Raw genomic sequence first — 25,937 nt, 5'->3', positions numbered from 1 at the left:
GATTTATCTAATTAATTATATACGTATATATATTTATTTAAAAAAATTTAATTCATTAGATTTCTAAACAGACGAAAATTGAGACGATGAAAACTACGATGAAATTTAATTTATATTACGATTACGATAATTACAAAGAAACGAATGAAACAAGTAAATATAGCGTTTCTCTTTAAGTACAATACATCGAATTTCAACAATGGACTCTTCTTTCGCCGTTTCGCAAGTATATGATGCGCAAACGCATTCGCAGCGGAAAAAGAGTAACAAAGTTATCTCTAACTTTGCCGTCTCTTCTCCTTTCCTCGGAACTTCCGAGGGACTTCGTAAAAATTTCTTCCGAAGTCACGAACTGGCGGACAATAACACACATATAATGGAAGACGCGGTAACGTCGTCGACATTTCTAATTTATAAAAAATACATCGGATATCCTTGTCAACTGATATTTTCAAACAATGCAGAACTAAACACTCAACAAAACAAAAAAATACAAATTTGTATTTGATTTTGATTCCAACGAGGAACTACGCAAGGACCTAAAATCTCGTATCGAACAACAGCACGACGAAACCGCGATTGCGTTTCCTTTCTAGCCTTATATTTATTATTTGTTATCGTGTAATATAAATTAATAATTAAAGAGCACTTTTTTGTTGTCGACCTTCGTGATTACGAGTAACGTCCAACGAGCGCTCGACGTTTATTTGCCTTTTTCATTGATTAAAGTACTACAAAAAATACAATGTTCATCGTTTCTATACTTACAGATGTATTCATTGTGTGTTTGTGTGTGTGTGTGTATACGCGCTTCTGATTTTTTTTTTTGACGAAGAGACAAAACACATTATCGAGCTACGCAAAAGAGAAGATATTGCGGAAAACCTTCCATTCACATTTTGCGTATCCCAGAACGGGTTTTTCCCTGTTATCGCCTTTCTGTCGCTTTCCTTGTATACTGCAGATTATAATTCTAATGTATACGCGCAAGTGTAAGCATATTTATTTTCCTGGTTTGGTTTCGCGACTTGATGCGGATTCCGCGAGGCTAATAACTGATGATTCGTTTAATCTCTGTATCATACAATTGCGTATCGATTCAGCCATTGGGTTCCTCGACACTAGTGAAGACATTTTTTCTTTTATTGCACTACATATATGACGTAGGTGTAATAAGGGGCTGCTAGATTAAGTACAAAAATGGTGTTTCGGCGCGGTCGTTGATGTAGTAGTAGTAGTAGTAGTAGTAGTAGTAGTAGTAGTAGTAAAAAATAAAAAAAGTTACTTCAACTCGAAAGTGTTCAATACGTAATAGCTAACAAATATCTCTCCTCTCCTTCGCAAGTCTCAAGCGAACTATCCTAGAATAGCTTCATCTTCTTACACTAGAGCACATTTGATTTCCAAATTTCTACAAGAACGCTAATTCATACAGCAGTCGACGATCTTCGATGTGCGTTGGTGCCTTGCATTTTCATTTTTCTCAAACAAATAATATATAATATATAAGGCTCATTGATAATCTTTTTCATTTTTTCAAGTCGTACGCATTCAGATCTATGATATATGCATATGCATCTCGTAAGAGGCGTACATCGAGCGGAATCGATATGTACAACGTCTTACACAGTCAAGACGATCGATCGCTTCGATCTTATCGTTTGTGTATGCGCATCGATGCGATCGATCGGCAAATTCGAATGATCGTTAAAATTACAGAACGGTTCACAGTGCACTCGATCCGCTAGCCGGACTCGCAATAATAATCCTTGTCGAGCGACGATGCACTACTCTTCGTTATCACTGCCGAGAGACGGAGCAGAGGGACTCTTGGCACAGCGGTCGGCTCGGCTCCGCTCTGTTTGAGATGTTGCTGCTGATGACGATGTCGGGGCGCCTATACTCCTCGATCGGAGGCGGCTCAGTAGTTGTAGGGGCCGTAGCCCTGGGAACCGTGGTAGTACGGTCCCGGGTAGGCCGCTGGGGCTGGGTAGCCTGCGTAGGCGTACTGCTGCTTCTGGGGGTACACTGTGGAGTAGAACATTAAATTAGTATGCTGCCGGAGACTTGGGAGTGTTGGACGGGGGAGTGAGTGAGGGCGAGTTTGATTTTCGTGATCGATGCCGCAGATGTTATGCACCGAAGTGATTGATCCCGTCTGTCGTGTAAAATTTAAATTCCCTCGAATTTGAAATGCAAGCGAAGTGAATTTTATACGTAGGAAATCCTGTTTCTCACATGCATCAATCACTTTCTAGATGGTGTATAACATCGTGTGCACTGGTAAAAATGAAACTTGCCAACTTTCCTGCATCCTGATATGAAATGCCGATGTAAATGTAGAAAGTACGCCGGTGATGATCCGTTTTAAACAATTTTCGCGATATGATTTGATTTTATGAAAGTCAAAGTACGAAAATGATAATTTATGTGTCGGCATTTCAAATCGCTGAATTTTTCATCAGTTTGGTGCACCGCGTGAATTATGAGGAATCTACTGAATGCAAATCTTCAAAATCAACCGGATTATTTGATCTTTTTATTTGATAATCTAAATGAGTTTGTATGCGTTAAATACCATGAATGAATTATCGACAATGCTCGTTAATTAATGAATGAGTTAGTCGATGATGAATGATTAAATTCTCATCTTGTCTTTACGCAAACGCAATCGCCAAACACGTAACGCACAACTTTCAGATTTCAAAAAATCTCAAAGTCAGCATCGTAAAATGCCTCTGGCGAGTGTGCGGGTACAGCTTTCTCCCTGATACGCTAATTCTTTCAACTTCGAAAATCCAACGCTTTCTTGAGAAAAAGAAACGACGTAGCCTATACTCGTGAAACGTAGTGGCGCAGGATCCGATTGTAATGAAATTACGCGTGTACTCGTAAAAGAGAACGAGAGCAATTTTGCAAAGCTACACGTGCGCGAAAAATAAAAACGCTGTTACCGCAGCGGCGCTTTCTATGTCGAACGATCCCATCTCGCATAATTCGATGCGTCGCGGAGAAATTTAATGAGCGTTGAATGCACCCGTCAATTTTTTTTCTCGTTTCGTATCTCGATATGAACGGCAGATTATATCGAAAGATTATACGTTTTACAGGAATCGATAGCTCGTGAGTGTGATTTTCGTAGAAAATATGAAAAAACGCCGCTACGTAGAATCCCAGCTGAATTTTTAAAGCCCCTTCATCGCGTTAAAAATGAAAGCAGCCGACCTTAACCGCGCGAAGCCGCTCACACGCGAAATCCGACGAGCTCCACTCGGTATTAAAAGACGAGTCCGTAACAGGAGAGTCCCGAGACGGCCGGAGGGCATCTCACGCACCGTCGAAATTTAGGGAAGTGTGTCGCATCGCCTGCACTTTCCAGTCCGGAAGCCGACGCTCGCGCACTTGTCTCTCCTCGTGCGTGCGTGTGTGTAAGGCGAAACGTCGTGAGACATTCGAGACGGTCGCGACGCTCGTTATATGCGTTCATCTATCGGACACTTTTCTTCTTTTTTGCGCGCGCGCGCAGGAGTGAGTATCGGGTTTGATGGCATCGACTACCGAAAGACGCCAGTCTAGTTTTGCCGCGGAGAATGTTAATTGTTGCTATCGCGATTCGAAAGTTCCGGGGATTATTGTAATTTGGAAGATTTGAAACCCGAGAGAAAAAGCCGCGAGCAGTTATCTTCATACCGAAGTCGCTTGTAAAATCTCGGAGATAATTATTCGGCCAATTCAATTTATATGCGCTCTTGAAATATTCGCATTAGGCGGTTCGCGCAAAAAAATAATTTTCAAGGTTTCCAAACCTTACGAATGATGAATATCTTGTCGTCTATACGAGAAAACTCGCGCCCACGCTTTTGCCATTCCCTCATCAATGGCATCAAGGACAGCAAAGCAGCGACGCGGCGACTGCACGATTCATCGAACGCGAGCCGCGCGATTTGTAGAAAGTCATAGAGCTGGAGCATGACAGAGTAGCGCGGACTGCTCGCCGATTTTTACCGCAAACAGAGCGCGGAGAGCCGCTTGTTGTTATTGTACTCTAATACGTACAAGCTATCCTGTATCGAATGCCGAGAAGTAAAAGTACGCGTAGGTATTATGAATATCGAGCGTATAGGAGCGAAACGCGAGTCGAGAGAGAGCAGCTGTACAGCGAATCGGCTTCTATAACGATTTTATTTCTCTTGATTGCCCGCGCGAGTGCTTGGTTAATTTGCTTTTTTTCTCCCTGATTTTCTCCCTTCGACGCGCTCGACTATATATTTCGCCGCGTTGATGGAAGAAATGGGAAATTACTCGTGGATCGATGAGAATTTTCACATTTTTTAACGACCGTGAATTTTGGATTTTGCGAAGTTGAAAGAATCCTCTCGAGATGAATTCGATGTTATTGTTTTATAAGCTCCGAATTTTCAAATCGGGTTAATGCATGAACGGTATTAATATTTGTACAAACTTATCAGATAGATTAATTTTTTACCTTGAAATTTTTTATCATACTTTTCATTCTTCTATTTGTGAGAAAGGATTTAGCACACGATTGAGTATGAAACCGGGGTATCGATAAATTGCGTATTCTTTCTTCGTTCTAGTTTTATTGGATCAAAAGGAAACTGCTTGTAAAAAATTTATATAACAGAAAATGCAAAATATGCAAAAGACTATTTCGAGCGGATCGAAAAATGCTGCTAAATGAGATCCGCGATTTATATAAATATACGAGTATAGTTATGCATTCAAGGAAGTTTCGCAGCAGCTACCGAGATAGTTTTTCAATTTCCATAATAAATGCAATCAATGAGCGCAGGACGAAGCCGACCTTTCGTATAACACGTCACTGCTCGTTCAAGTGCACTGGAAAATCGTCGAGGTGGCGTTTTAACGCTTTATTAAATTTACGACTGACAGTGTACGCAAGGAAATTTAAAAAAATGCACAGATAGTTTCACGATCAACTAAATCCTTTCTCGATTCAAGGTGAAAATCAAATAATGTATGCATTCATGTCCTTGATTAATTCAAAAAACTTTCGTAAGACGAGGTCGAGGAGATCTAATAGTTAGTAAAAGCTGGCAAGTTTAGGTGGGTATTTCTTTCACTGCTCGCCGATAAGAAACCGATCACTGAACAATGCCACAAATTTTTATAAATTATTTAAAAACACGAAATTTATCGAATTTCTTATCGACATCGCAGCTCAAGCTAGATTACATTCTTAGATTGAAACTGCATTCATTATCGGAAAATCCTTGGAAAAACCAGCGGATAATGAAGGAAGAATCCAATGTAAGAACTGTATGTACAGCATCGCGTGTGGTGAATCTCACTGAAGCGTAAGATTCAGCACACCGCGGCACAGGTATAGGTGGGGAATGGGTTTAAAAGGGTCTTAAAAAAGAGGTTAATTCAATACCAGGCATGAGATACTGCATGTTCATATTCTCCTCGCGCATTTTCTCGCCCCTCAAGCAAATCGCCGCCGCGCTAAATAGTATAGCGCTGACCAACGACCAACCGACGCCGACCCAAGCCACCACGTACGACCAGTCGTACGAGATTAGTGAGTTGTCCCTGAGGACCTTTTGGACCAGAGTAGAGTAGTAGTAGCAGTAGGTAGTAGTAGATCGATCGATCAATCGCGCGTGCGTGTGTGTGCAGAAGAGCAGGCAGGTAGAGAACGACAGAGCGCAAACCATAAAAAAAACACAAAAACAACGTGTCAGAATTATATCTTGGCGGAGAGTCATTGACCTGGCATAATGTACTGGACGTTCTGGGCCTGCTCGCGGGCCCGCTCCCTGCGCAGGCAGCTCGCGGCTATGAGGAAGAGGGTCATGGCGCCCAGGCATGTGGCCACGCCCAGCCAGGCCAGGTAGAACGACCAGTCGTACCACTGGGCCGTATTGTCGCGCAGCACCTGTATTGTCGGGTTGTCGACGGAAGGTTTTTTTGCTTTTTAGATTTGTTTTCCTTGTCGGCCTTTAACAGCTCTAATTTTCGACGGATAGGTTCCGAGATGCCGACTGCGCTGCTGTTTAACTCGGTCAAGCATTTCAACCGAGTCGTCTCACTTCAATGATATAATGATCGTAATTTGAAACATCCGAATGGTGTCATCAATTTCTAATAACATCCGTTACTCGCTTGTAATATAATCGTGGATGCTAAATCAATTTTCGGAATTTCGGAACCCATCCTTTCACGTTGGGTGAGAAAAATTCAGGTTAATTGGGTAGAATTAATAGAGTCTGCTGGCTACGGTTTTTCCTCGATCCTGCTTCCTGATGTTTTTTCTGGCTCTGAAAATGCCGCATTCTTTCGTCTGATGCTTGCTCGCTTCTAGCAAAAATTTCAATGCTCGACGTTTCAAAATGTGTAAAGCGAGAATCAAACCTAAGAATGCTGCACGAAAGGCTGTAAAATGTTGGTTACTTAAAACTAAAAGTTAGTTGTTGCTATTATTGAGTTTGACCCACGAAGATGTTTGATACTGGAATCGTACTTTGAGAAATCGAGTCTTCTCCGCATTTGAAATCAAACCAATCAGAAGAACCCCGATTCCAGTATCAAACAATAATTTGCCTTCCAATTTCAAGTAACAATTTTCCTGCGAGCGAATCTCATAAGCTGACAGTATCCCATACATTTCGAAACAAATCCACCGAAGTATACGCGCAGCCATTATACTGCAAACTCAGTCGAATGCGTAATCCCGCGCGTGTAAAAATATCCATCCATAGCCTGCAATTTTTCCTCGAATCTCTATACATACTGCAGCGTACACGAACGCGTTGCAAAAGACTCGCGCGAGAGAGACAATCGTCAGCTTCTGAAATGCGTCAGCCGCACGGAGTCTGGTCTCCGTGGGGGAAATTCTTTCTTTCTCTCTTTCTCGGCCCACACGTGGTATATTATTCATCGAAGCGGACTTGGAACTTACGTTGTTCCACTGCTGGTAGTACTCCTCGCCGACGAGTTTCTCCTTCTCGTAGTACTCGACCCCGTGCCACAGTCCCATTCCTCCGGCGCTTAGTAGGCCTGAAAGATTTTTAAGATTCTTGTTATTCGTGCCGAATAAATATTGTAAATTGAAACGTTTATCTCGTGTCGCAACTGAGCGTCAAAGTGACAGGTTTCAATATTGGATACTTTGGAATCCACTAATCATATGTCATTAGGAAGTCATTAATGTCGAGCTAATTCAGATCTCGTGCAGTCCATTTATTATTACTTTTTCAAGAAAACTGCTTCATCAAAAGCACCAGAGACACGAACATTATCGCACAAAAGATGATTTATTCGGCTAATGCATTTGTTTACTGACAGCAGGTAATTACACCCAATATATTAGTCCCGTGGTAAACCGACGTATTCTCCGGACGACAATTTTCAATGAAAGTCTAATATAAATTTACATACAACGCGCGCTGCTCGTATTTCATAAAGAAGAAAAACTTCTTCCCTTTGATCGTACCGAGACGACACCGCCGCACAACAAAAAGCATTATGTAACTAGCGAACGACCCCTTAGCGTCATAAATTCTGCCACAACATTCTCTTCGGCAACTGATAGTTTCAACAGATTAATGCGTTCCCATCATACTCAATTAATATTCACGCGAAAATTTCTACTCACGAACGAGCGGCGAAGATTAAACAAACAATATCGTCGATGAAAAAGTTTTTCCGCCGAATAATAACAGTATCGGGGCTGAGATCCGTGGGAAAATCCGAGTATACTCACAGGCTAGTAGCATGAGGATGGCAGTTGCGGTAATGTTGCCGGGTGACCTCTTCCAGCATCCGACGACTCCAGTCCAGAAGGCCGTGAAGATAGCCAGGAAGCCGACGATGAACAGGGCGATTACCGATCGTCCCATATCTGTAAGATGCGATTAATCGCGTTAGCCTCCTTCACCTATCGTTGGCTGCCAATACTCTTAGCAAAAATGATTTCATGTCTCTCTGAAAAGATTCTTACGGAGCCGAGCCATGGCGTCATCGGAGAACTCCCTCGTCTGGTTCTCCTCATCGGGAATGAAGTAGTCGATGTTCATGCAGTGCGTCTCCACGGGACTCAGGTAGATCTCCTCTGCAACGGACGAAGAGAAATTCATTTTTAATCGAGCCAGTGGAGGCAATCAGCGTAAAAGCGCATGTGCGCTGCACATCCGAGTTAATGCAAATTCCAGAGAATCGTTTCCATACACAGTGTGCGGGTCTGCTAATTACCAGCGGCGCGGCGCGCGTGAAATCGCGAAAGTTTCGAGAGGGACGCGTGCGAGAGAAAGACAGAAGTAGAAAGCGACAGTATAACGGAAAACGCAATCGTCATTAGGCGAGTCGGAAAAGTCATTCGGGCTGGCGCTGCTAGTGTTACGAGTGTCAGCGCGTGTCGGGGCCGCGATTTTCGCAAACAGCGTGTTTTTCCAATCGGCGCACGATATATCGGCTCCTCAGACTCACATCTCCCTAGAAGTCGACAAAAAGCTCCGAGATTACGTCGGCGATCCAGACGGCTCGGGCATACGCATCCTGGCATCGCGCCATCAAAGGAAAATCGGTAGGCGAGCGGCGGCAAAATGATGAAGAAACGCGCGCGCCCGAGCATCGGAGCCCGTGGCCAAGTGGGCGGCGGCGACGATGCAACGCGATCCATGCCTACGGACAGAGAGAGAGAGAGAAGCGCAACGATGCGCCAGGAAAAAAGCCGGAGAAGCTAGAAGCTGAGTTGCGAGCTGGAGAGAAGACCTTGAAGCTTTTCTTTGCTCGCTTTGAGCGCGCGCGAGATATAAATTCCGATGCCGCGGGTAGATATTTTGACGAGCTTTATTTTCAGGATCGTTTTAATGGGAAAATTGATCGCTACCTATTGTGCCCGCCTCGCAATAAGTATCTCGCAGTGCAGCGACGAGCGATTTGTGACTCGTATGAAAATTATTCTGCGGATCATCGTCGCCGATCGGCCTAGAATCTCCGGGTAGAAAAAAATCGACATCGATAGCATCGAGTTCCCATCAGCAGTAGCAGCGGCGCGAACTGAACAGGACACATCCCGGACCGCGTTACACACGTCCTCTCCCAAGCTCTGCGCTACGACCCAGAATGCGAAGAGCTCTCCTCTCCTGCCGCGGTGGCATCGCATGCACCCAGTCAGCCGAGGGAAAATATTACACGGCAGCGGTGCGACGACTTTTCTTCGGCGGCGTCCTTCGAACGGTACTCTCGCGGCAGAGCGCCCGCCGGTCGAAAGGAGGCGCGTCCGCCGAGAGTGAGAGAGAGAAGTTCGATTATCGGAAGGAGGTGGGGACGAGAATTCCGGAGGAGAGCATCGCAAGTGGAACGTGTGCACCGTGTGCAGGAGAGATGAGACTCGGCTCGGCCTCCGATGCCGAGCCTGCGGGGTAATTACGCATACCGGTCGCTGCCGCTGCCGTTGGATCTCTCGCTGTTTGTGTGTGTGTGTGGGTAATTTTTCGAGTTGGCTGTACGCGTTTCACAACAAGTCATCCTGTAACTATGCGCCCGACAGTAGATTTCAATAGAAAAAGATTGACAATGGCAATACCGAGGATAATAAAAAGCTTTTCTTCCGGTGCATGACGAAGGCAAATCGGAGAATGTTAATGAGGTATCCAGTCGATCGCTGAATATGCGAGCATCGTATTAGCCGGTGCGTCACCTCCAAAAAACTTACTCCAACTGGGCTGGGACGACCTTTTAAAGCGCTCCCGACGCGGCTGTCGAGGTACTTCTGCAGGGTCGATAAACCCCCTTTTTGAACTCAACATGGCAAAAATAATTTCACTCACTCGAAATAGTTCACAAATTTGACAGCGAGCTGAGTCCTAATTAATTGCAACGTCGCCTCACGCATGCTAAGCAGCGGAGCCGTGTGCGCCAACGTGCTGTAGCGTAATGTTTCCACGAGGAATCGCTTTACTGTTACGAGCAAACTTTTTATTACATCCTGTTCGAGAACTGTTGACCTTTGTCAATTAAGAACTCGATCATTACAGTTCCGACAACGTCGCGACGCGTTCATTACGCTCACCCGATTGCCGGCAGAGATAATAAATCGTTATTAACTAAAAATATTCCAGCCGAGTATATAGCGAACCGCTATTCTAATAAGATGTGTCGCGCCGATACAGTACGGTTTCCCGATGAAATACGATTTTCTCCGAGGAGTAAGACGTCGGTACACTTTTTCGTCCTCGCGAAGCTCTGCGTGCGCGAGAGTGAAGACGGCGTTTGAGCATAAAATGAAATGGGTATATTATTTTTTTCTCTATGAATAATGTAAACGGAGTCAATTTCCGTTAAGGCAATTACATGCGCGGGCAATGCGCGATTTCCATAGAGTATGTACGGTACACGGCGTGCAAAGAGAGAGAGGAGGAGGATCTGAAGAGGAATCTTTACGATACACACCCGAGTTATTTTTTCATGCATGCGTTTTATTTAAAACAGGATCTATCCGCTTATCGACGTGAGCAGGCGTAATAGCAGCGAGCTAATTTCTTCTTCCGCGGGTCAGCGGCTGGTTAGCATGAAAAATAAGAGAAGCCGTCCGTCGAAATTGCGCGCATGAGCTATCGTACGCGACAAAAGAAAGTAGGCGGTTCAGCTCTGGGGGGTCAACTGCTGCATCTGTCTTCTTCCTCTCTCGGGAAAAAAGCAGCCGAGGCTTGCGCGAGTGCGCGCACATACACCTGCGCTCTTTTGCCTCGAAACTAGAAAAGAAGGAGCCGAGCCGAGATATAGCGGGGTTTACAGTTATATCGCCGCGAGTCAACGATCTTGCGTTTGCGCCGCCGCGTCTCTCTCGCTCGCGTGTGTGTAATATGTACACGCGGCTCTCTGCCTACTTTAGGCGAAACTGGATTTCGAGACGCGCGAGCTGCTTCTTGCGTCCTCGACTTCGCGGATGTGCGTGTAAAATTGATCCTTCGGGATCGGGAGCGATCGGTCGTGATTTCTCAGCTCAACTTGCTCCCTATGAATATCTCACGCATTCCGAAGAATCCGAATACCGCTTGCCTCGAGGTTGAACGAACCTGAATAGCTCATCCACTGAATTCGTTTGAAAATCAAACGGCTCTCTCGCGTTGCATTCGTAAATAAATATACGACTCTCTCTCGGATCCGTTCGACGTGACTCCGCAACCGATCCAGCTCCGCGGGTGGCGCTGCGCGAGATATCCCGCTCATCGCGGCTATTACGGCGACTCATCCCGAGCGAGTAGGAAAAGTCGCGCGATTGTTTCCTGGAGAAATGGCAGCCGCGCACGGCGCACGAAACGGCCGATTTACCGTTCGACCGGCTTGCGCAGACGCGCGCGCGCGCGCGCATTTTTATAGCCCCGAGAGCGACGAGGAGCGCCTTATCGGTTTCGGCATTCCGCTACGACGCTTCCGGCACACGATCCGCCTACTGCTACTTCCGACGCTCTTTTTCGACGAGCCTCTGCGGGTATGTTAAGTATCGATGGGAGCTGCCGACGACGCGTCCTTCCTCCCGCATGTGCTGCTGTCGGCGGATTAATAATTCAGGCAGGCGAGAAAGTGCTTTTTCAACTCTGGCCTGCACTTGACCTTTTGCACACGAATAATCATTAGGCTTCCTAAAAATACCCTCGCGGACAGGGAGAAACCGGCATTCCGGAACTAGAAAACGGCAAACAGACGATGCTGCAGATTTCTCCCCGGCGGGATACGTACACAAATATCATAGCCAGCCGATTTGAAAGCGGCGGCGCGTGCGTGCGGTGTCGTAAGAGCCGACGTCTCGTCGGGGCCAGCAACCTGCGGGAATTTCGTATTTGCATAGACTGGATGCGCGACGGAGAAGAGCCTTTCCCACGCGGAACACGAGACTTCCGGAGCAGCTCGAGACACTTTGCCGCTATGCGCGGGATCGAGTGACGCGTTTTGTTGCCGCTGCTGCTAGGCAGGTGCGATGGGAAGTTGGTAAATATAGAGAATGTCGCGTTTCTTTTTAGTTTTGGAATCGCACACTCGGAGGAATATGATAAACTTTGGTATTGCATCTTCGATCAGCGTACGCGGAAATAAGAGACTCGGCTCATGAGGTAATTGTAATCGACAGCTGATACGACTTTTATTGGCGAATGTACATCGCGCAGCGCGTCTTCCTTATTACTTCGTTCTTTTTGCTGCTTGCTTTGATAACTACACGCGCCGGGTTAATAAAGTGAATGTGGACCAATTATCGATTACGCAAACACCGCGTACAGGTATAGGATTACTTTTACGATTGATTTTTAAAGGAAAATCCAACCGAACTTTTGAATTCCATTACATAAGCCAAGCATGAAATCGGTTTCCCGCCGCGTGTACGTATGCATTGCATACATCGTATCGCACAATGCAGAGAAATATACCGGTGAAAAAACCTCCATGGCCACTCAATCGCGGCAGCGCATATCGCTCGAATGAAAAATAAATATTTCCCTACGATTTCACGCTTGATCCGCAATCGGACAAAATCAACAGGCACCTGCTCGCTGGCAGCTCCTACGAAAATTTCCCCCGCAGGGGGGGGGGGGGGCAGAAGTACGTACGACGCCGAGAACTCATACTTAACGGTCCGTTCGCGCTCGCGGAACCACGAGGCGTGACACCTCGCGGCTAAATTATACCTGTACACTTGAGCGCTGCAGCATCAGGGCGACGAGTCCGTTAGAGCGCATTTACATTCCGCGTGTAGACACGCGTCCGGCGCCCGGGCTACTCGGTATTCCCCGCGATGGGCTTTACACGCCCGAGGAAGTAAGCTTCATGCGAGTTTTTCTGCCGGATCAGAGATAAGAGTGCTTTCCTTTTTATTCGTGAGCTGATCGAGGCGCTTCTATCGTAACATCTCGATCTTTTTCTAATTTACGCGCCGCATCGCGCGGTATCATCTGGAAAGCGAAGGATTTCATCTCTGCGCGAGAGTAACAGTAGGTGAAAACAATAATCGACATTGTTCGTCGATTCGCCGCGCACTCCCAGGAGACGCATCAATCCGATAGTAAATTCCTCCGCGTAGACGCGACATTACGAGCCGGCGGGCCATTGTTTCGAGAGAGCGCCTGCACAAATCTGGCTAACCCGGTTAAGAGGCCACTTACGTACACACACACACACACACACACGGGCGAATTAATTTCATCCTTCGCCGGCCTAAAAGGCGTCAACTGCTTTTTCTTTCTCCGAAATGCACGCGCGGGACTTTCACTCGCGATGCAGCGGCAGCAGCTCGTTGCGAGGATGCGTCGTTTCGGCGGAGAGCTGGAAATATTCAAGGCGAGAGAACGAGCGTCGTTACGAGAGAGAGAGAGAGAGAGAGAGAGAGAGAGAGAGAGAGAGAGAGAGAGAACGACTTGGGAACACAATTAGGCGAGACCGACGAGTTTCGTCGCGGTTGAGGCTTTATAGTGCGACGTACGCTTGGCTCGTGTACCGTTAGCTCTTTCGTGCGAGCGCGTGTGAAGAATTGAAAGCGCTGGTGAGAATTATTCCATCTTCGAAATATTAAAATAATTAAAAGGTGCTCGCCAGCTGAGCTAGAGTCGGAAATCGAAAACAAATACAGCACGCGAGCTCTCTCGGCCAGCTTGTGCTGTTACGTCGGCGTTTCGAGACCACTTCAGTGTAGGTATATATAACAGAGGCACACACACACACACACACACACACACTCGGCGCGGTAGAAAGTCGCGTGCACGTCGCCTCATCTCCGTGTGGCGGTCGGTGAGAGGCCGACTGTAGAACCTGCATCGAACTTTTATGATTTTTCCCCACCTCGAGCGATAAGCATCGTGGAAGCCCTCGCTCCCATGCTTATACACAGACTCCTTGTCTGTTATAAATAAATTTTCGCGTTGCGTATTGTCCGACGGAAATTTTGTAACAGTCTCGTTTTTATCGCTGCAGTTGAAGTTCCTTTCGCGAGAGGCGATGAACCTCTCGCATTGGTATACGTTCAATATGTATACAGAGCAAACAGACGCAGGTCTCGCGGGTCAAAGAGAAAATCGCTGGCAAATTTGCGGGCTGGTCTACGCGCGGGTAATGAAGACACGCGCGCGCTAAATCACTGTTATAATTTATGGACTATGTCGAGCCCATCGAGCAAGAGCGGCCGCTTCCTTATGGGAAAACGCTGCCGACAGCGTCTCGCTTGCGCGCAAGGTGCGTGCACGCGTTGCCAGAGAGCAGCTTTACGACTTTCCAAGGAGAGATACGGAGAGGAGCTTCGCGGTCGGAGATCTCTCTACGGCTGTGCGTGTGTGCACACAATGAAATTTATATATTTTGCAGCGTTGCGTAAGCTGCCTCGCGGATTAACGACGACGTCTTTAGGGAGTTTGTTTATTAGACGTAGATTTATAATTATCGATCTTACCATTTGGTGGTCTGTCCTTGGGGTAGCATATCCTGAAGAGTCCTTGCGTCCTCGTGTAGTAGTAGTACTTCGAGTTCATCTGCTCCACCAGACTCTGATCGGACGATTTCTGCGCATGTTGCTGCAACAAAACAATTAGTTCGTTAATTGTACGAGCAAAAGATGGCATATCGATCTTAATAAGAAACAGGTCACTGCTGAGCATTACAGCATCATCCAGTTTTCTCCGTCAGTCAGTCCCGCGAAGCGCATAACCCAAATCCGATCCTCCCATTGTTTCTTTCGGCCAAACGTCGCTCGGTCGCACCATATTACATACCCGCGAGACAAATGGGACGTCGGACGGAATACATCGCATTGTGCAGCGCTGAGAAACAGCCGAGTCACGTCGCCTCGAGCGATGCCGTTTAAGGATGGACGTTGCGCGACCCAAGCGTCTCCGAGCTGGGCTGAGCGAGATTTCGCCTTTTTCGTAGCAACAGGTGCGCGAGTCTTGCGCATACGAAAACGGAAGAAGCCTCGCGGCTTACCTCCTGCACCAGTTTATCAAATGACGAATCGAGCGGCATTTCACGGCGCTTCGATTAAAATTAACGTCCGCGCGCCGCGGATCGTAGCGGAACGGAGTCTCCGCGTCATAAAAGGAACGACTATGGCTCGAGATAAAATCCATACGGCGCGCGACTCGCGAAATCAATTCGATCTGGCAGTTATGCAGTTATTCTTCTCCTCGTACGTCTGCCGGTTTACTGCTCGCGCAGGAAATGGGCACGAGCGTGATGTGGCTAAAGAGCGGCGGATGGCTCGGGGAGGAAAATTTATCTCTGCTTGTCATTAGTATACCATAATACACCTGTCCTACATAACGCGGCTAATCAAATTTTCAAGCTTCTCAGTGAGAATCGCACAGAACGACTCGAAAAAACGTCAGCGAAATGTTTATCCCCGCAGCAAAACAAAGGCCGAGCAGTTGGCAGGTCAGCCGCGCTTTATCAAGGCGCGAATCTCGCTAAGCTCTCTCGAGTCTCGCCTAATTACGCGCCGACTCGACTACTTCCACGTCTGCGCGCACATCAGCCATCCTTATAATGACGCGTCGTTCCACAGGTAGCCGAGCCGAGTGCGTATACGCAGCGCAGAGAAAGAAGGAGAGAGAACCTCTCACTCGGCGAATGCGACGGCAAAAAGAGACGACGCCGCGGGATGACGATAAGAAACGGGGGAACTGAGCCGTCGAGCGATGCGACCGCGACGCGTCGAGAGAGAGAGAGAGAGAGAGACTATAAAGAAACGATGACTAAGGTGTACCCAAGAGAGAGGAGCTTTTTATCGCTCGATGCTGCTGATGTGTGCCTATATGCGTGTATTTGAATAGTTTTGAGGACTTGATCCGCACACGCGCTCGATTTTCCTCGACAGAGGCATTCCTCGTCGCTCTCGGGATTAATTGTAAGCGAGCTTTCCCATCGTTAGCTAGTAAACAACGCAGCGGGATTTGTGCACAGTGCATATGCCGCGAAAAGGGAGAAGCGGCGCCGGAGATCTCGTTTACTTGCGCGCGCACTATTTCTGCCCCAGAAAAGGCCTATCTCGGCACTTTTCTCCTATTCTCCTCGCATGATTAGCCGAAGTGACCGACTCGTCGGCGGCGGCGTCTCGATTTCTTGGACGAGAATCGCGAGAAAGTCGCCAACTGGTTATCTACTCCGCAGCCGTCAGCCTTGGGATCATTATGTACACGCCTATAAGCTGGACGCGCGTATTATGCACCAGAATTGTGTACCTCGCGGCGAGCGGCTAATTTTCGTTTTTGTTTTATCACGCTTGATAATAAGGTGCGATAATGGACGGTTTTCCATTTCGGACTTTCGACATTTAAGTGGGATAATGCCTGATTTTACGAGTCTCGAGAAAAAGCCCGTATCTGCAGGAGAGATTTTTTCCGTTAAAGCGCAACTCGAGCATCGGAGAGGATGATTACAAAGAACGACTTTTCTTCTCCTTAATTCGCGCTCTTCTTGCGGCTATTTTTCGGTGAACTTTGCTTTTTGTCAAGACTTGTTTCTATAATCTTAAGTACGTGGGTAACGATACGCGCGTTACCCTACTGACCATTAGCCCAAATACATGAAAACCCTAATTGGCCGTAAAGTGACCCATTTACGACCTCATTGGTGGTCACTTAGCTACTTTTTATGGCCGGATTATAAGGATGGAGAGCATCGCATTGCGAATATAATATGCAAAATAATCAGCGCAATTACATGCTGCTTTGGAGTCGATAAATACACGTATCGTGATCATTGGAAACGCAATCCGCCATTTCGCAGTTCAAGATCGTTCGTCGAAGAAGATAAAATTAGTTGCAATTAAAAACGACGATGTGGTTAATTTTCTCTTCCTACGCGCCCGATGTAGCGGAAAAAGGTTACGCGTCTTTTATTGCCGCGATTATTATAACGTGCGCTATGGCGAGTGCGGCACAGCATGTGGTGGCCCACTTTACGAACTTGGAACTTTATTTATAGGCGGGGGCGTTGTACGGATTTTGTCAATCTTTTTTTTCAATGACGGGAGTGTGGTAAGAGCAACGAACGAACCTCCTCAGCGCATATTTGCGCTAATGACGGCGCGTTACGTCATTTAATTAGAGCACGACTGTATGAAGTATTTTCGGATCCTCGTTACACGATTTTTCAAATCGCGAAGAACGAGACACGCTCTTTTCTCGCTCGTAACGAGTCTAATAGTTTGCCGAGCGGATAAATTTCAGACCAATTTTTCCCGAGACCAGCCTAATAAAGCTCAGCTTTTTCCTGCCCGCGCCGCCAGCGCCGACGTGACGAATTCATTAGGGGAATCAATTTACGCGAAAATTACAGCAGCGACGGCATACTTTTGCGGGTATAATTACCCTGCACCGGCGCGGCATCATTATACGCGTTTCCTGCCCGCGTAAATTTCGCGCGCGATTTTTCTTCTCCACCGCTTCTCCTCGATTTTGTCCACGTCTTTTTAAATGCCAAGCCAACGAGACCAAGAGGAAGAAGAAGTGCCATCCACTCTTTGAGCTTGAAAAACTGGTATCCTCGCGAGAGAGTGTGTAACGGGACGCGGCTGCTTCTCGAGCTTCGGGAGAAATTTTTTCCAGCGCGCATAGCGCGTTCTTCTTCGTTTTTTTTCTCTCTTTCTCGCTTCGGAAGAGCTATAACGAGCGCGAGCCTCGAAAAACTGCTTTTGAAGATTTTGAAGATTTCGAAATGACGCGTCGGCAGGCAGTTTAGTGTCGTCGCGGATCGGGTTTTTAATTCACTGGGCTGCTGCGCTGGAGTTTCGTGGCGCCGAGAATAGAGGATATTTATAACACTTCCTTGTGCATTATATTGGCTATTTATGTGCTGCGTATGGATTGAAAACAATCTTGGTCTCCGCCTTTTCTCTTTGGTATGCTCTGTCCATAGGCATTCGATTTAGCATCGAACAGCGCGGCTTTCGCAAGGCTTTTAAACATTCTGCGCAACCTGCGTGTGTTAACGGAGGAACGATCGATTCCTACGGCGAATCGATAGGCGAAACTCGTATATTTCACAATGTCTTGGCGAAGTGTACTTGTGCAAAGAGACGATTCGCGATTGTGATTGCTGGGTATAAAACACAGCGAATATTATAAATATTTCTCATCCAGCTGTCGGAAGCAATTATGGCCTTCTTATTAATTTCGGAGCCTCGAATTAGGTCTCAAAAGTTGCAATAAAGTGCAATTATAAGTATCCAGTTTTACATTGCTAAGTGAATTGCAAGTATGTAACGCATTACGGTATCTCGAATGCACACAAGCCATCGCCTCCGAGTTAGCAAATATCTCGCAAGCTGAAAGCGCCTATTCGAAAACCACAAACACACCGCATAGCCAATGGTCCACAGCTGAGCCTAGTCAGCGCGAAATGAATTCCACGGCTGCATATATAGCGGTTCGCTTTCCTTTCTACATAACCGACGTGAGACGAAGAAATCGGCTGCGAATCGCCAGCGGCTCGATGCGTTGCTCGCCGCGACACAATGTGAAAGCAGTAGCTGCAACCTGTATCAGCCTCGCGGCGGCTTCTCCTTTTTTACGAGCGCGACTCAGTTTTTGTGTGCCGATACGTGTGCGCGGTGAGCAGTGGAAAGATAGAGAGAGAGAGAGAGAGGCTGGACGCAGGAATTCGCCTATCGGCAGAGAGGAATTCGAGATAGGCTCCAGGTGAGATACGACCTGGCGCCGGACATCCTGGCTGTGACATTTATTTTGTTGAGAAGGTCGAATTGGCTTTGGAGGAAAGTACGTTTTCAAAATAAAGACTATTATATAGAGCTCTGTAATTTATGCAGCTTTGTTACAAAAGCCGTGCACGTATTTATAGAGATTTTCAGATAACCGTTTTTAAAGAATCTATGATTTATTCAATTATGCATCGATACGCCATTCTGTGACCGAATCTTTGGTAAGCCTCTTATACCGATTTAAAATCATAATATACCAAGCTGCGACAAAAATCCGTTGCGTAACGTAACCGCATGAATTATGAAAGGCCGTAAACAGGAAATTGCATTCATCCGATCTCAGGAGGGTACGATCCAACTTTTATTCGATTCAACGCACTTCATCCTATCTTTTTTTCATAAGAAAATAAAAACACTAGACTTGCGATAAAAATTAATAATCTCAAACACCAAGAGACTTTCCCTCTCAGAATAAGCGCGGAGCCAAAAAACTGACATCAATTTTGAATAACAAAAACGCAGCTAGCGCGAGACATTACAAAGCCGGTCGCGCTTCAAAATTCAAAAACCTCATGACTGATTACTCCCGTTCGAGTTTGCGTCCCCGCGCCTATTCTCCACCCGCCGCAGCTCTCAAACTCTCGCTTTCACCATTTCAGCGCGCTTGCACGCAATATCACGCGCTGATCTTTTATCTAACTCGGTTAAGCGCTCGAGGGCGAAATTTACGTCTGTCTTTCTCTCTCAGCTGTCGTGCGTCTTGTTCGCTGCTCCGAAACTCCAGCGGTCGAAAATAGAACGCGCCGGCGAGTACCTCACGCCGAGTCGACGCTTATACGCGGCCGACGTTGCAGCGTCTGCGAGGGAGACAAGATAAGACAAAAATGGGCCTGGAATTTCGCGTCGAGGAGGAGGAAGTGAAAGCTCGATGAGTATTTTTTGAAAAAACGCACGGGTCGTTTGTTGTCTACGCATTGAAAAGTGCAAGGAATGCTCAGGCCTATCGAGACCTTGAAAGCGCTGCGCGATGTGGTAGACGCGACACAATAGACAATACGTAATTATGTGGCAAGTGCGCGAGGAGAAAAGGTTTCCTTCGCGCGCTTGATATTGCCCGATGAAAAAGGGAAATTATAAAGGTGAGAACGCGCCAGCCGCTAAAAGAGAACAATATATCCGCGCGTAATGGCAAAGTGCATATCTTGCCTCTGCGCGTCCTCGACGGCCAAAGTCAAATTGCTCAATTCGAAACGAATGCGCCGATCGAAAAAAGTGGCCGGCACCGCTCGATATCTTCATTTCGCGGCTCATTTCCTCCGAAACTCGAGCGTCACCGTGTCTCCCAAAACGTGCACAATTCCGAAGTGCTCATGCCTCCGCTGCGCGAGTGAACCGAATAAACCCGCGACCCACTTTTCTCTCTGTCTCCGCCAGCTATAATCCAGCGCATATATATATAGCAGCGCCGCATATAACGCGGCAACAATGGCAATGGCGGTTCGCACTTTTTTCGTCGCGCGAATCATAACGAGCAGCGGAGAGAGAGAGAGAGGGAGATCGCTCGGGCGAGATTCCTTTGTCGTCGCTATAGTCGCGCGTTTTAGAGCCGATTTTCCGGCCGAGATACGCGCGCTCGCGATATTGAAGCTGTCGAAACAATGCCGCCTGAGAGAGCTGCAATACGATCGGGATGGTAATTAACGAATGGCGAGCAATAAAAATTGAAAAGTTGCTACCGCGGAGTTTGTATGGAGATTCCGTGCGACGAGTTCGGCGATTGTGGGAGAACGACGATTGTTATTTCGCGCACCTGCGGCGCTCTCTCTCTCTCTCTCTCTCTCTCTCTCTCTCTCTCTCTCGCCATCGCCGTCGTGAGAGAGTCGATTGTTGCTCTTTTTTGTTGCGGACGTTTTTTGTCGGATCAGTCGAATCGATATGGAATAAATCATCCCATGTACTTTCGCGGAAAGGGAAACAAAGCCGCGTATACGCAGGATTTCAGAAAAAATACTCTCGGATTCATCATATCCGATCTCGTACAGGCGCGAGCGAGACTGTTATCCCATAAATAACGAGCGATAAATAGAAACGGTTTTGCGCGCTTCTGAAATATTCCCCTTACGCGTATAGTATCGCACTCGGGCTCGGCGACACTGACTTATGCCGGCATTCACTCGAGAGAGCTGAAACTTTTCAGAATCCACGCTCGCGCGGCGTTTGTTAAAAAGAAAAAAGCGCCTAATCCTCTCGCGCATTACCGTACTGTTTAATTATCCTTGGCGCTGATCTCGTGCGCGCGCAAAAGTCAGTAATCGCTGTTGCGTGCCAGGCAGATGAGGCGAGTTCTCGTTACACTCGCTCTGCGCACGCGCTTAACGTTACTTTTCTGCAATTTCTCACTCGATTATGCCTTTCGTTATGAATCATTGTTGCCGCGGAATTAACGACCGCGGATCGCTTCGCCCGCGCGCGTGCTACTTTGTTATTAACATTAGCGGGATATGCTAAATTCCCGGGAGAGACGATGGCTTTTACGTTTGCACTAGCTGTTACAGCGTACGAGCGAAAAGCGATTTTGCGGCGAGAACGTGCCGAGTTCGCTTGATTGGAAAGTCGACTGCGGCTAATTACTTCTGCTTTTGATTCGCTCAAAAGTTTGGAAAGTTGCGCGCGCGGCGAGACTGACGTAATTCGCTGCGAGTATTGCCGAGATAGTTCGCGTGGACGATCTAATCCGCTGTGAAAAATAAAAATGACTCCTGGAGTCCCAAAAGTGTTATGCATCTCCGAAACCTTCCCGCGAGATCAACATTTTTTTCCCACGAGAGCAGCCTCTCCGTCTCCCCAAAGACAGCTCGATCCTCGCTATTCCAAAAGCCGCGCGGTCGCGAACCCGTTCCTTTAATGAATATCCATCGGCAGGCAGTATAGTAGTCCTCCCCTCCAGCGGCACATTTACCCATTACATCGTTGCGCAGCACGTGCCCGCGCCCGGAGATTTTTCGATTACGCTACGGCCACACGGCGGCATTCCACGCGCGGCGCACCCATTTTAGCCTGCGCCGCCGCCGGCTTATATGGCGCTCCGGGGGAGATGCAACTGAAACTATATATCCCTCGGCCGTCGACGACGACGATAAGACTCGCGCTGCGGCTCGAGAGGGGCTTTATCGCCCTCGGAGTTGGCGGGGGCGTGCGTAGTATTTCGGGAGAGAGAGAGAGAGAGTTTTGCCTTTCCACGTGTCGTCGAGACCGATGTTTTGGTTAGACGCGCGGCGAGAGAGATGTTTTCCCTCGCTGCATCGGATAGCATGCTCCTAACGACCCGGGAATCGATGCTGCATGGCGCGAGATTTACAAGCAAATAAATATAAAGCCGAGCTTTGGATTTTTAATTGCTTTTATTTATCGGGCCTAAGTGGACTGCTCGCGCGTAAAAATATACTTGGCCGATCGGGTTACATGCGTTATACGCGCGGTGGAATGCTTTGTTCGAGATTTTATAAGGATACAGCTGCGCCGTCGTCGACTATGGGTTATCTAGGAATTCCCTGCCTGTGGGGCTGCTGGCGGAAAGGAATGGGGCTACATCATCGAGTGACACTTGGCTGCACCGTAGGCGAGAATTTCCGAAATGCGATATATTTTATGCAGGTCGTATAAGGCGAAACAGAGAGCACGAAAGTCGGTGGCGTTTCAAAATTTTCTCCTCGTTAGTGCGCGCGAGCTGCCCGAAATCGATTCTGCCTGTTGCGTTATACACAATCAATTACCCCCGGCGATTTAATCGTTGGAGCGCAGCTTCGATCATCTTTCACTTAGCCGGTAATTGACAAGCGCAAGGCAATTTCAGAATAATCTACCCGCGCGCTTTGAATATTGCCCGATCGCGATTAACGCCGTGTGACGCTGTACCAGTGCAACAACGCCTCGTTAAAGTCCACGCGGTGCGGTTTATCGATTGAGCCCGATAACGACCATTTCAATTCTCATCCGAAACAAATCGCGGTGAAAGGCCTTCCCGAATTTACGATCAGCTTCTTCCGAGGAAAAAAATCACGCAAACCAGAAAAGCAGAGGCGGCCGTGTGTCATAACCGGCGCGTCGTTGTGGAGAATATCCAACGCGAAAGCAGCAGCAGCTCGTCGTAGTCCCATCAGCGCGGACGTTAACCTGCGCGCGCGGCACACCGCACAGGGCGTGTATATACAGCAGCAGCGGAGCCGAGTACGCTACAACGTGCAACTTCCGCCGCGGAAAATGCTAATTGCGCTTCAAAACTACGCTCTCCAGCGAGCTTTCTTGGGGCGTAATTGCGCCGCGGCATTCCGTTAGTTTGATAAGAGCAGAGGACATTGATTTTTGCGCGGTTTTTAAAACTCCCGCCCACGCAACCGACTCGTTTTGAGAAACTAGACAGGGAAGCCAAATGAAATATCGCTCGCTTTCCCGCGCGAGCAGCCCCGGCAAAAAGTCCGCGGCTGTAAATTAAATCGTACGAGGAGCCGCTCTGCGCGCAACAACCCCCGTCGTAAAACAATTCGCGTCGCGTCTCTCTCGCGCGAGAGAGAAAAACGGCAGAAAGCGCGCCTTATACACTTATACCCGTGGTCGTCCGCGAATTCGCGCAATCCGATCGCTCGACGCGAGAGAAAAAAGCCCGAGAGCCGTGTGTACTTATGGCTTTGCGCAACAGGCGACGCGTGAAAAGTCGCGCCTCCGCGAGTATACTCCCAATCTTTTTTTTCTAATGGCCCGAGAGATGCCGATGTAAAAAGGGTCGAGACTCTGGGAGGAGCGTCGAGGGCGCTGATGGATTTTGATCGATCGTTGGGAAATGTTTAATGAGAGTTGCGAACTCGCTCAAGGAGAAACTGATATACTTGTCTTTTTATACCGATTCGAGAAAATGTTTTCTTCGTCCGAGAAGCGCGTTATTTTAATCTCGCGGCTGGTTTTTAATTTCTCCCATTATTTATTACGTCCTCGTGGTGCTTACGTACAGCCGTGTTGGCGGCGGACAAAAAGATCGAAGCGGCAACGAGTTTTTCCGTACACTAACATTCCATAACTATGCGGACAGCAGTCCCCATGAGCATGAGCGCTGCGACGAAACCTGTCGAGAGAGAGAGAGAGAGAGCCGAGTTCATGTGCACAATTCGAAACGAGTTTTCGATTTAAAATTCAAATGCGCGCCGATTGTAAAATTCTTTCTCCTACTTCAATCAACTTGACGAGATGTCACGCATCATCTCCGGGGCTCGTGCGGAATCTCGCTTTTTACTCTCGCGCGCATCGCTATGCTTGAGACTCTTTTATATTCAAATTTCCAAAGTCGCTACGAAGTCGAACGCAATCGCCGCTGCATAAACATCAATGCGCAATTCGTGTCTATTATTCAATAACGTTTCCGGTGCCTCTTGTGAATTTTCGAAAATCAACCGTTCGTCATTTCCCCCGCGACGGAGGACTGTTTATCCTCTCAATGGCTCGGGCTTTTCAGAATTTTTCTTGCCGGCTATGCCCATAGATAGGCGGTTAACCGTTACGAGCAAGTGGAATAACTAGTCAGGAACTGGTCAAAAGTGGAGTATGTGACCAGTCAGCTCCGGAGATGCACTTGTGGCATCGGCTTTTCACGTGGACTACAAAACGCGCGAAGCGGTAGTTCGATCTCGCTAAATCTGCCTTACCGTGAAACCGAGGCGACCCGTGGCTCCGAAAAAATTCCGGTTTGCCGAGCGCAAAAATCCATCCGAATCGCAGCGAGCAGTCCCGGGAAGAGGGAGAGGAAGAAGAGAGAGAAAGAGAGAGAGAGAGAGAGAGGGAGATGGTACAGTGCGTCGGGACTCACCTGAATCGACGCGCGCTTGACCTCGGTGTAGAGCCAGTTGTCGGTGGCGAAGGCGATGGCCAGCAGAGCCGTGGCGATGATGCCGGTTATGGACGCCAGCGAGAGCGTCACCGCTGAGCAAGGCATCTTTCCCGCTTGTTCTTCCGAGATTTCCAAGTATATCACTGAGCAAACTCCACCGGCGCGCACCTATACACGTAGCACTCTCTTTCGAAGGACTCGACGAATACGTGTGCGTGCGAGTATCAGCGAGCGTACGTGGATCACGTGAAAGCCAGGGAGATCGCGCGCCGCTCCGCTGGCATATTCCGCTGCTGCTGCAGGTATGCGGAGGCTTACAAGTGTGTACAGAAGTGATCGCACGGAGCACAGGCACGGGGCACGACCGACTCTGGACTGTGGAACCGAGCGCGCGCCTACCGCCGCTTAACGGGCTCTCTCTCTCTCTCTCTCGCCGTCGTCGTCTCGCTCGGCCGGAGGGAAAGGGAGAGAGGAGGCCGCTGCCGGCGCGCCGCGGTCCCAGGCTTGCCTGCCTGCGCGTGCGGGGAGTGGGGAAACTGGTATGCCGAGCGGCAGAGAGAGGTCCTTCGCGCGCGGAGAGGGGCGCAGGTATACTACCTTCGAAGGTGCTCAACTCGATCCGCCGCGGCTGCAGCGAACGGCTTTTTCCCCGCATCCCGGCGCGATATGACTTCGAGCAGCCGAGAGAAACCGCGCCGCTGAGATCTTTTTACTCCTCGCTTAGTCGGCTATCCGAGTTTTTGGAAGCTCCTCGCTCGGCCGCGACGCTCCGGAATGCGCGCCTGCAGCGCCCCCGATGTTTACTTCAAAAGGAGCTGAGAACGTAATCGCCCCGGGGGGGGGGGGGTATCTCTTTTTCTCCCGCTGTTTATTTATACGTATACGGAGCCGCGGCGCGGATGGCTGCTGGAGCTGTGTGCGGTGCAAAATACGCTTATTGGCACTGCGCGCACGATGCGATTCTAATTCGCCGATGATTGCAGCTGCGAAGTGGGTCAAAGATTTCTCGGTAATAAGCGACCGATCGTATGTGCACACGCCTTTTTTCGCCTAATGATTCAGATGCAGATCAGTCGCAGCGCCTGGAGTCGTCGCGTTGTCGCGATATTCTCATATGCGCTATTTTTACGCGATGACCCGAGAGGAGTCGATCCGATCTCTCGCTATGTTTGTACGTTCGTCTATTTTAAAACTTTTTACCCACCGGCGCGTATGAAAAGATACGCCGGCCGAGACTGGACTGCCGAGGATTTATTGATACGGGGCGAATGAAAACGTGCGTCGCGTTTATTTGTAAACACTACGACACCATCGATTATTTCCTAAAATTAACCGGCGTACGCAGCTTCGATTTCGAGAGAGTAGCACGCGCGCGCG

At 48.1% G+C, this 25,937-nt stretch overlaps 1 protein-coding gene across 2 annotated transcripts; it reads right to left on the bottom strand.

The window, feature by feature from the left end:
- Positions 1 to 15: 15 nt before the first annotated feature.
- LOC100118354 lies at positions 16 to 24,997 on the bottom strand. 2 transcript variants are annotated; one of them, XM_008205583.4, is made up of 7 exons: positions 24,540 to 24,997; positions 14,423 to 14,543; positions 7,988 to 8,098; positions 7,751 to 7,888; positions 6,947 to 7,044; positions 5,758 to 5,923; positions 16 to 2,028 (listed from the first exon to the last, which is right to left on the bottom strand). In XM_008205583.4, exons 1-7 carry the CDS (start codon positions 24,663 to 24,665, stop codon positions 1,922 to 1,924), a joined length of 867 nt encoding a protein of 288 aa, XP_008203805.1. In that variant the 5' UTR covers positions 24,666 to 24,997; the 3' UTR covers positions 16 to 1,921. The 2 variants fall into 2 exon arrangements, with proteins under 2 accessions (XP_008203805.1, XP_001603015.1); XM_001602965.6 differs by lacking the exon at positions 5,758 to 5,923 and adding an exon at positions 5,420 to 5,585 and having other exon boundaries at positions 24,540 to 24,937.
- Positions 24,998 to 25,937: the final 940 nt, after the last annotated feature.

Source organism: Nasonia vitripennis, chromosome 3 (assembly GCF_009193385.2).
Source record: "Nasonia vitripennis strain AsymCx chromosome 3, Nvit_psr_1.1, whole genome shotgun sequence".
Taxonomy (NCBI): Eukaryota; Metazoa; Arthropoda; class Insecta; order Hymenoptera; family Pteromalidae; genus Nasonia; species Nasonia vitripennis.
The sequence above is the reverse complement of the archived record's forward strand: the minus strand, read 5'-3'. Positions and strand labels throughout refer to the sequence as shown.

Coding starts and splice junctions, on each gene's coding strand:
- LOC100118354 (XM_008205583.4), bottom strand. CDS start 24,665: ATGCCTTGCTCAGCGGTGACGCTCTCGCTGGCGTCCATAACCGGCATC. Junction 14,544..24,539: donor TCAAGCGCGCGTCGATTCAG/GTGAGTCCCGAC, acceptor GTTTTGTTGCAG/CAACATGCGCAGAAATCGTC. Junction 7,889..7,987: donor TGACGCCATGGCTCGGCTCC/GTAAGAATCTTT, acceptor CGCATCTTACAG/ATATGGGACGATCGGTAATC.